At 34.5% G+C, this 12198-nt stretch overlaps 1 protein-coding gene across 1 annotated transcript in view; it reads right to left on the reverse strand.

The window, feature by feature from the left end:
• The window catches only part of PXDNL (peroxidasin like), a 570999-nt gene that overhangs the window by 140939 nt on the left and 417862 nt on the right, over nt 1-12198 (reverse strand). Inside the window, exon 11 of the mRNA XM_036767090.1 lies at nt 2163-2279. Within this exon, the coding sequence (XP_036622985.1) occupies nt 2163-2279 (117 nt within the window). The remainder of the gene's footprint in view (nt 1-2162; nt 2280-12198) is intronic.

Raw genomic sequence — 12198 nt, forward strand, 5'->3', positions numbered from 1 at the left:
TAACAATTTTATAGCAATATTCATTAGGGATAATGGTCTATGTTTTTGTCTATTTTAATCCTCCCTCACTTCTATATCAAAATCATCTTTACATTCTAGAAAGAATTTGCTAGGATTCTTTCTTTTAAAAAAAAGCTTTGGAAATATTGTAATGAAACATTCTTTAAATGTTTGATAGAATTCACTTGTTAAATCCACCTCTGGTCCTGGATTTTTTTTTTCTTTTGGAAGTTTGCTGATGGTTTTTTTTTTTTTCAAAAATGGGCAATGTATAAGCTCTACTTCTTGTTCTGTAATTTGGAAAGTGTGATTTTTAAAAAATATTTATTCATTTCATTTAGATTATCAGTTTATAATTGAGCAAGATATATTTTTAATTATTTCCTTAATTTCTCATACATTTGTTGTATATTCATTTTCATTTTTGATACTCTAACTTGGTTTTCATCTTTCTTTCTGGTTAACCAAATTAGCTCATGGTTTATCTTTAAAAAACAAAAATAGTTCCTAGCTGTATTAATTAATTCAAAGGCTTTTTTGTTTTCAATTTTGTATTCTTTTAGTTTCAGAATTTCTATTTTGGAGTTTAATCGGGTGTGTTTAATTTGTTGGTTTTCTAACTTTAAATAAATAGTTGCAAGTGCAATTCATTGATATTCTTACCCTCTTTTTTGATGAATGTAGGTAGAGACATAAATTTTCCCGTTATGGACTGCTTTAGCTGCATCTGAAAAATGTTGGTATGTTGTCTCACTGGAGCAGTTATTTTTAATGAAATTATCTATTGTTTTGTGATCCATTCTTTAGCCTATCCTATTAATTATTTGGCTAGTCTACAAAAACAAGTCTGTTTGTATTTTAATGGAATAGCTATTTCTAAGCATAAATGGATAAAATAACCATCTGCCATGAACAAATATGTTGCCTTTGTTACTATCTTAACAAAAATGTTAATAGAATCATTTTATTTTAGGAAACAGAGAAAAAAATTGAACCTGAAAATCTTATAATGTTGTGGCTATGGATTTTTAAAAAAGGATTCTATGTTTTAACAAAATGAGATGGAATCTTATTTATGTCATAAGATCTTACTCCTGTAAAATGCATTTTCTGCTGTAGCTATCATAGAAGCAGAAATAGTGATTGAGATTAGTAGTTTAAAAAGAACTACAAATAGCAATATCATTGCTCACTCTAAAGAAATTTGAGCAGAAAAACCAACGTAGTTTAATTAATACCATTACTTTTATGGCTTGTATACTCTACACCAGTAATTCTCAAACTGTTTGCTCCCAGGACACTCTTAAAAATTACTGAGATCTCCCTCTGAAAGGGATTTGTGTTGATTACAGCTATCAATATTTATCATATTAAAATTATAACATCTTACTACTAGTATGAAAATAAATTTGACCATGTGGATCCCCTAAAAGAATCTTGGGAACCCCAAAGAATACCCAGATTATGCCTTGAGAACTCTTGCTTTTAAAGGTGGAAAAAAAGGCAACTAATGTTTATCAAAGAATAGGTAAAAAGTATTGAGAATGCTAAAGCTCAGAAGGAAATGAGATGTGAGATCTCTCATGCATTTCTCTTCTACTAACTGTTGGTTGCCATGGTGTTGACTTTTTTAAAATTATTTAGTTGGTAAGTAGGATTTTCCACAATCCCTTAAATATGACATATATATTATATCATTACAATGAATTACAATTACAGTGAAACATTTACAGTTGTAAGGTTTGAGTATCTGAGAAACTTTGTGAATTTAAATCTGTTTTTACATAAAAGTTAACTTCTCCATGGTATATTGATAAAAACATTCTTTTTCAATCTATGGCAGTAATAATTACATAACTTGAACTTAAAATAGTTTCAAACAATATTAGTTGCTATAAAACCATAGAGTTTTAAAGCTGGATGGGATCTTAGAATTCGTCCAGTCCTACTCTCTCATTCCAGAAATAAAGAAACTAAGATGCAGAAACTTAGACTAGAGGTGTCATTAAAATGTTTTATAAAAATGTAATTTTCTGCAATTATATTTTAATATAAAAATTTGTGCTTTTCCACATAAAAGCTTGCTCAAAACAATTCCAAATTCTGTTCCCAAAAGAACATGATATTTTCATCCAAGAATCTCTTGTAAAAAGAATGCATACCTGCTTTGGTCCAGGCAATTATTGGAGATGGGTTGCCATCAGCTTCACAAGGAAATTCTACAGTATGTCCTTCTAGCACTGTTTCATCTGTGGGAATTACTGTAAATTGTGGAGGAGCTAAACAAGAAAGGAGAAATGATATACAAGAGAGCTTTAATATGCCATCTAATCTCCAGGCTATCATCACTTATTATTATTTTTTTAAAACTACTAAGGGAAAAACCTTTCAATTGTGCTAGAAAGTCGTTCAAAATAGACAACTGGAAAATGTATGCATGGCTGTGTGGAGATATAAGTATGAATAACAACAGCAAAAATAATAATAATACATGTATCTATATATTTGCAAAGAACATTCTTGCATGGCCCCATTTGTACCTCACAACACTATTATTATCTCTATTTGCCATAATATTAAGTTCTAATTGCCATGACCACATTCTCATAATTTTTGTTCATTGCAACCTATTGAACTCCCTATTTAAACATAAAAGACACATTTTGAAAAGATAAACAGTATAATATTTTTTTCTTTAATAAACAGCACAAAGATATGCAGCAATAATTAGGCCCATTATCCATTTAAGGTAAGACTCTTCATGCTGACTATCAGGTGAATGACAGCTACTTCAAAGAGAGATCAAAATATCCATTTGAAAGATGGAAATTATTGTAGTCAATAATCTAAATGTTTTCAAATATCCAAGTGTCAAACAATCTGTTACTAAGTCATACAACTAAGAGAATTTCCCTTTCACCCAGTTTGGTTGACAGTGTCTATACACGGACAGTGAACTGTGGGGAATATGCTCTAGAAAAAGTGACAAAAACAACTGATGCAGTTATCAGCTCTATAATTACCTTTACATTTAATATTATGGAAGAATTCATAATACTTAACATGTATTTATTACAGTTTATGAAATTGTAAATATGTATGTATATGCATACACATATGTATACAAACACACATTTATACAAATATGAGTATATTTACATACTTGTTTATATGTACACATATGTTTACGTGTGTGTGTGTGTGTATATATATATATATATATAAAATCTCATTTGATCCTCACAATAACTCTGCGAGGAGGTGTTTTTATGCTTGCTTTTTAAAGATAAAGAAACTGAGGATAAGCAATATGGAGTGACTTGCCCATCATCAAACAGCCAATTTGTCTCAGTTAAGATTTGAACTAGTGTCTTCCTTACTCCAACTCGAGCACTCCACCCACTCTGCCCACTAGCTATGGCTCATGTCCCTTTCTTAAACTGGGAACATGACACCAGAACAGAAAACATTGAATGGGGTGATAGTATTATCCAGGGAATTTTGTTCTCTGAATTCCTTGAATAGTTTAATTGAAATGGCAAAATAAGTTACCTCTCCATCTTGTTAGCTATCAGTCTTCCTTCCCTAAGAGTACAATCATAGTATGACAAGCTCTATTCTAATTGATACATATGTTCTGTGGTATAATGGGTCAAAGATCTGAAGTCAGAAGATCTGGGTTCACATTCCCACTCTGTTACTTATGACCCCTAAAACCCTAGGTCTATCTCTTTATGTCTCTAAGCCTCAGTTTCCCCAAATGAAAAGTTAGGAAACTGGAAAGGTAAGTTATCTGTAAGGGCCCACTGAGCTCTAATTCTGTGTACAGATTAAAGTCATTTAATATCTTTGTTAAATCAAAATTTTATTACTAGTCCTGCACACAGATATCTTTTCTCACTAATTCTACAAAATCACATGGATTTATTAAAAGCCCTTGGGATTGTGTGCCAGACATTTATGATAAAATTAGAACATTTTAGACTTGAAAGGAGCCTCTGAGAGATGCTTTAAATTCTTCATTTTGCAAAGGAGGAAAAGTGAGGTCAAGAGATATTAAATGACTTTTTCAAGGTCACTTGGCTATTTAGTAACTGTTCAGACTAGAGCCTAGGTCATTCTTCTAGTTCCATGTTATCTTTCCTATTAAAAAAAAAAGTTTCCCAACCACTCTTTCTTAGTGGAATTTTATCTATAATAAAGGGTAACTTACTGCATTAAAAAAGATTAATTAGTGGTTATAGTAAATAAACAGTTGGAATACAAAGACAGTTTATGTCCACAAAATCTATTTTTTAAAGGAGTAGCAGATTTGACCCATGTTTTTTACAGTTGTCTAAACTTATATCAATGAGAGACTAAAAAACCCTTGGAAAAAACCTTGGAGTCAAAAGACCTGAGTCTCTTTCCTGACTCTCTTACTTACTAGCTGCTTGACCATGGGTTCAATCTTGAAGAGTTTCAGTTTTCTTTTCTGTAAAAATGGAGATAGCTGCCCCTTCCATCTCAAAAAGCTGATTTACAGATCAGAGAATGTGATGTATGTGAATATATTGCATATATTGCTAAGAGCTCTACAAATGACAACCAGGAAAAAATTAAAACCATATACTGAAACAAGCAAATGAAAACAAAGATCAGAATTAAAATCATGGCATCTGAACAGCATTTTTTAATATTACTATGCTTCTGAAAATAGAAAACAGGCTTACTGTTTGATTCACATTTTTATCATTTTAATTAACTTTTCTATCTTATTATTTTATCCTACTCAGTTGTAAGCACCTGAGGGCAGGGATGAAGTCTTAACTAACTTCTTATCTTAGTGTAAAATCTTCTGTATACAGAAGTGTTTAATAAATGGCTATTGAATGATTCAGTCAATGAATAGATAAGTTATCTTATAACCAATACAGCCATGCAGAAATAGGGCAGCTAGTTGGTGTAATAGATATTGTGTTGGACTTAAGAGTCAAGAAGCCCCAAGTTCGAATCTTGCCTCAGATGCTTACTAGCTGTATGAGCCTAGACAAAGTCACTTCCCCTCTGTTTGCCTCAGTTTCTTTATGTGTTAAATGGAGATAAAAATATTACCTCACTCCAAGGATTATTGTGAGGATTAAATTGAGTAAGATTAGTAAAGGTCTTCCCAAAATTTAAAGAGCTATGTGTTTGCTAGCTATTATTGTTCAATGGATGAAAATAATAAAATTAATTTTACATTTTATAGTGCTTTATGGTTTAAAAACACCTGCATATCTTTATCACCTATTATATTCACAGTAATGATGTGAGGTGAGTAGGGGAGGTTCTGTTATCTCCATTCTATATATGAGGAAATCAAGGCTCTGAAAGTTTAGGAGAGTTGTCCAGGGTGTGTTGGTAAATGTTTAGCAACCAGCACTCTGAAAAAAATCTACAAATGACACACTTTTAAATCTAATCTGCATTATTAGCATTTTTCATCATTTCCTTAAGTCTGGAAAATCAATAAAACAAGAAATCAAGCTCTGATCTGTAGTGTTTGCAGATTTCCAAGCTGTAAGTGCTGACGTTGACAATTCATTCACATTAGCTCTAGCCCCTCCCTGGACTTGCCCAAGTTTAACAAACAAGGAATCAACCATTTAGTAAGTGCCTACAATTTGCCCAAGACTGTGCTAATCATTTTATAAATGTTATCTTACTTTATCCTCACAAGAACCCAGGAGGTAGTGCTATTTATTATCCTCATTTAAAAGTTGAAGAAACAGAGTCAGAGGTTAAGTGCCTTGCCCTGGATCACAAAATTAACAAGTGTCTGGGGCGAGATTTGAATTCAAATCTACCTAATCCCAGTCTTAGTGCTCTATCTACTCCATCTAGCTGCTTCTATGGATGTAGATGAAATAAGAGAAATCTTGAGAGAAACTCTACTTATGCTCATATCATTAGCAGCACATAGGAGACAGGAAGAAGCAATTTTGAAAAATAAATATTTGGGGAATCAAATTAGGTCCCACAAATTATCAATCAGAAAATAAACTTGTGCAGCAGCCTCTTCTGCTTCTATAGAAATGGTGGCAGTCAGTGGTGGAAAACAAAAGAGTGGGTGTCAAAAATTAAACTGTTACTATGTTAATAAACTTTAACTTAGTTATTGGTAAATGTGAGTTCCTTGGCCAATAACCAAAAAATGTACATACTACTACAGGAATTACATTATTATCATTATACATACAGCTAGATGATGGAAAGAAGTTGCAACTAAATCAGAAGATGATCATAGATTCTTCCTTGGTGAGACAAATGAAGGAATTAGAAGAGTAGGTTTTATCACCTGAAGCTGCCAACTGCAGCAACAAACATGACATGCCACTATCATAGTGGACTGATATTTCTTAGTCTAAACATTTGACTAGATTTTCAGAAGCAAACCAAGGTAATTACTTCACAATTTTAAAATATGAATGAACTGCTCTAGAGAGAAATAGTACACATGTGTTCTTATAAGAAAGATAATTCAGAATAAAAGAAAATCCAGTGAAGAATTGTTTTATGTTATATCTAACATTTTAAATACCATATTGTTAGAATACTGGAGAAATGGTATTCTAATAAGTAAAATACTGAAAAGACATGGACATGAAATTTGCTTGCTAGTAGGCCATATAAATTAGAACTTAGAAATTAGGTTAACTCACTGGACCAGCTATCAGAAAATTACAGGAACTACAATCACACTAGGAATGTTGGAAACACAGTCATTATTTTATGAAGTTGCCTAAAATGAGCTATTTTCACTGGGGAGTCAAAGTTATTATGTGCTTCTATCTACTGCATAAAGTGTTTTGTTATTTTACAAAAATCAATCAAGAGTGGGCCCTTCTAGCTATTCATTCCTGGGATGCCTAGTAAAAAAGACTTTTGATTTACAGCATTAATTACTGTATGCCTTATAAACGAAGTGCCTGCCTTGCATGTTGATTTACGTTGCTCATTGAAGGCCTTGTTTTCCATTTTTATTCATCATTTCCCTCTGCCATGTGAGAGGGGCGTCTGTATGGCTTTAATTGTGATCTCAGAATAATGGATATTAAAGATCTAGAACAAATTGAAATAACACCTGTTAAAAGGACGATAAAGAGTAACATCTTTAAGTATATAGTCCATTTCAATAGCCAAATAATAAAAACTCTCTTTTTGTAAACCATTTGGATGGTTTAATGAACTCATTTAAGTAGGATTTCAAAAAAAAAATCCTCAAACTGATACAAGAAAGCCACAAAGATAAGCAGATGGTGATTTCCATTATCGATCCTTTAGTTCAAAGGAAAACACTGTTGCACTGTGGTACTACAACAACAACAATAATAACACATATCTGATCTATTATCTAATTTGAAATTCACCACAGCTTTTTGAAGTAGGCAGGGAAGGTAGCATCACCTCATTTATTTTTGTCTGTATTATAAGATTTATATGATTTCAATTGCTTTGATTGATTATATAATCCCTATATTAGAATATAATCAAAGATTATTCTCTAGAACAGATAACATAAACCATTTCAGAATTGATTATAACAACTGAGAACATAATACCAACCAAACAGTAAGGCTGTGAGTCAAGCCCTTACTAGTGGCCAAAATAAAAAAGTAGGTCATTGTGAAATAAAGAAAACGCTGACAAAAGGGGTGGGTGGGGTAGGAAGGGTGCTGATACAGGTAATACTTTTCCAATCAAGCAAACTGCATTAAGTCATAAAGGAATCAATAAAATGCAAATTTGTGCAAAGCAATAAAATCATTTCAAGAAAACAGGCCCAACACAGTTTGAAAGTTCAAAAAATAACTCTTGCCATTTTAGTTTGTTTGAGAGGCAACATGGTAGAGTGAAAAGTGCATTGGACTTACAGTCAAGACACCTACCTATTTCCCCATGTATAAGATGCACCCTTTTTCAGAAAATTTGGGATCTAAAAACTGGGTGCATCTTATACAGTGATTGTAGATATTTTTACTTGCATTTCCTGCTTTTTTGCGCTTGTTTTTGCGTTCACTGTTGTAGATTTTTTTACTTGCATTTCCCGCTTTTTTGCACTTGTTGTCTTTGTGCTCATTGTTTCACATTTGTTACCGGTACATTATGTTACATTTTGCCACGTTCTGTCCAGAAATGGCTCAGAAAAGATTTTCGTAGAGTGCTGAATTCAAGTTAAAAGTGATCCAGTTTGCAAAAGTGAATGGAAATCAAGCTGCTGAACGTAAGTTTGGTCCTCCTCCAACTGAGAAAACAATCGGAGTCTGGCTACGGGAAGAAGAAACCCTACTGAAAAGCCACAGCAGAAGGCCATGAGAGGCAAGTCAGCAAAATGGCCTGATTTAGAGAGGGCATTGAAGACATGGATTGAAGAGCAAAGGGCAATTGGAATTCCTGTGTCCACAAAGATGTTTCAGCATGCGGCAAGAAGAGTTGCTGATGAAAAAGAAGTTACTGATTTCGAAGGAGGACATAATTGGTGCTTCAGGTTCATGAAACAGAATGGACTAAGCATGTGTACATGCACCAAACTTCCCCAAAAGATGCCTGAAAGCTATGAGCAGATGAATAAAACCTGAGTTCCATAACTTTATGTAATACATTTTTTTTCAAATTTTGGGCCCTAAAATTGAGGTGCATCTCATACATGGGGAAAGTATACCATTTCCTCACTTTGGAGAGTTCAGTAAGACACACTTGGCCTATCTAATCTTCAGTTTCTGCATCTGTAAAGTAGGAATAATAACCCTTGGAGTATCTACCTCACTGGATTGTTGTGAGGATGTGCATGGCAGAGTCAGGGGCATGGAGAAGAAATGAGTACACATGGAGTCATATTCCTATTTCTGGTGACCATGGACCTAGTTCTGGCTATGTGGTGGCCCAGTGCTGAAAGGGTCCTGTATTTGAGGATGAGGTGGTAGAACCGGAGTGGTCATCCCCCTTCCCCTTCTCTTTACAGCTGCAGTAGGATGAGGTATTGAACCTAAGGGTCACTGAAACCAGGAAGGAAGACTCTGAATATGCTCTGTGGGGAGGATAGGGAGTGGAAAAGGTCCTGTTACACCAAATGCTATATAAATTGGTAAGTTAGTATTGTTATCCACTTCATCTTCTTCTACCATTCCAAACAATAGTCATTATTTGGAAACTTCCATATTTTGTGATATCTTAATTACTTTAGGTCACAATAAATATTTCATTTTGGGTTGTTTTTTTTTCCTACCACTGTACCTTGAGAGATTATATAACTGATTTTAATAATATTTTGTTTTTTCCCAATCACAAGTAAAATCACTTTTTAACATTCGTTTTTTTTATTTAGAGTTCCAAATTCTCACCCTCTCTCCCTCCCCTCTCCCTTCTCTGACATGGTAAGCAATTTGACATAGATTATATATTTGCAATGTATAACATATTGAAAAACATACTTCTGTTTGTCATGTTGTGAAAGGTAACACAGACCAAAAGAAAAAAAAAAAACAACACCACATGGTATAACTGATAAAAAGTGCTGGGCTTGGTATCAGTAACATCTGAATTCAATTAGGTCAAGGGATCCCCTGAATCTGTCTTTTTGAATTGCTATATTTTCCAGAAACACTGAACCCAGAGCATGCAGGAGACCCTGAATGTGTCAAGGACAGAGCTCTCCCTGAGCTGACATAATTTGTTGTTTGTACCCCAAGCTGGACTCCCTGTGTGTCCTTTGGAGGCAAAACAGGCGCTAGCCAGTCTGTATCAGACTGGGATAATGCCTGAGCAACTGGTGTCCTTAGCAGATAAGTGGACCCTCCTATCTTCATAGTCTAGCAATTCTCAAGGGAAAAGAATGAGGTTTTTGCCATCACTTTGCCCAGACCAGTGGGTAGTGGTCTTATCTTTTTTCCCATCTTTGATGCCATAGTTCCTCCTCCCATGTCACGCCCCTTCCTGGTATCCCCTCTTCCCTTTGGCCTGCTATTATAAAAATGTAAACTTCTATAGAGACTGGGAACCCTTTGTGTTCCTCAAGCATGTTCATTTCTCTTGTAATAAACCTGGTTCTCACATAAGTCTCATGCTATGATTGCCTGTTGACGGATCCTGCCTCAGATACTTATTGCTGAGGGAAAAGGTCTTTTTATAGGAAAGCAATTGAACATCTCTCTGCTCCATTTCTCTCCTCCATGAAACAGGGACAATAATACCTGTAGCGCTGTCTATTATAAGACTCAAATGAAATGCTGAATATAAAGCACTTTGTAGGCTTAATAATTATTATGTCTGGCACATAGTAATAAGAATGCTTAATAAATGTTCATTGATAGAATGATTATTGCCTATAAAATGAATCTAGGTATCTCTTTACATTAAAGGATTATTCTTCATTCAAAAGAGACAGTCTGATATAGAAGAAACAATGCTAGAATTGGAGTGAGGAGTGACGTGTACTCAAATCTCACTGGAAAGATTTGCAAGCAGTGGCGCTTGAAAGAGGTCACTTTCTTTCTTTTTGCTTATTTCATGTACAAAACTGCTCTAATAAAAATTATAATGCCTATCCTTGCACTGTTATTATGAAATAATGTATGCAAAGCACATAGGAAAATATTGTATAATTGTCAGCTATTGTTATTGATACTGAAAAATAAAGCAAAATTTTCTAATACTCTACTCCCAGCATGGGTTGTAGTCATTTAAGACAAACAAATCACCCCTAGGTATAGTTCTGCAATTACCCCACTGTTCCTAGAAATCTAGAGTGAGGGGACAGGGCAGTTGAAATCATACAAATCTTAGTATATAGACATAAATAAATGAGATAGCACTACCTTCCTGCCTACTTCAAAAAGTTGCTGTGAATTTCAAATGAGATCATATATTCCAAAGGGCTAGGGAAACTGTAAAGTGCCAGATATGTGTTTTTTTATTATTATTATTATTGAAATAGCAGTATTAGTTATAAATTATAACACCTGAATAGAGTACTGATGAATGTCTTATCATAAAGATTATATCAATGTGCCAAGGGCCTGAGATTTCATTAGAGTGGGAGCTCTCAGACCATGAGCTATCTATAACTGACAGCCTGAGGCTCAGAAAAACCAAGTAATGTGCTGGTGGTCTGCGACAGCAACCACACTGGCACACCCAGGATGGCTGCTGGCACAGGTCCTTTGATCTGCTTTATTAGGAAAGATAGCTTTTAAAGGGGTTAACAATCCTACTTTTAATTACATTCACTGGTTCAGGGGAAGGGTCAGCACCCTGAACATCAGAGAAAGTACAAGCGAAGAAAATACAGAGAAAGTACGAGCAGAGAAATTAGCATAAAGACCAACAGACAGGGCTCTTGAGTGCCTGAACCAAAGCACTGTTGCTATATACTTCACATACACCATTGGATCGAGAGAGCCTTTACATCTGAGCAGACAGGAAGTTCTGAACATAAGGCTACTCAGAGTCTCAACCAGGGAATCACAAGATCCTTCTCATAAGTGAACCCCCAAAGCAAACTACCGGAGTATATATACAATTCTCAGAGCCAGAAGGCATCACAACCCTCGTGACTCAGTGCTTAATTAGAAATTAGCAAAAAATTAGTGAAAGCCTTTCTACAAGCAAGCCTCCCCGTAAATCAAGCTCCTCCTTAGGCAAATCCATTTTCCAATGGGCTCCACATGAGGCCTATTAATGGGCAAGGAAGATCTCATTGTCCCATTAACATTACATGGTCACAAAAAGCCAATAAGTGTCTCAAGCAGAATTTGTACCCAGGTCTTCCTAAGATCTCTCCATTATGACATGATTTCTTACATGTAATATAGATTGCTTTTGGAAAAATCTATCATATCAAAGTCATCTGTAAAATAAAACTATTTCTTCCTACCCCTACTCATTTTAAATTAATTCTGTTTTCACTCAAACTGGATTCTGGGATTCACTGAATAACAATTAATAGTAATAACAGTATCAACAAAAATATTAACAATAATAATAACATCTCAGAGTTAGAAGGGACCCCAGAGACCATCTCGTCTAACTGACCATCTAGCCAATGCCTAAAGACCTCTAATGATATGGAGCCTCCTATCTCCCAAGAAAACTCTAATTGTTAGAAAGTTTTTCCCTAACATGGAGCTTAAATCTGCCTCTCCAGTTTCCACCCTTTCCCCTAATTCCTGCTTTCTCTAT

Source organism: Trichosurus vulpecula, chromosome 1 (genome assembly GCF_011100635.1).
Source record: "Trichosurus vulpecula isolate mTriVul1 chromosome 1, mTriVul1.pri, whole genome shotgun sequence".
Classification (NCBI taxonomy): domain Eukaryota; kingdom Metazoa; phylum Chordata; class Mammalia; order Diprotodontia; family Phalangeridae; genus Trichosurus; species Trichosurus vulpecula.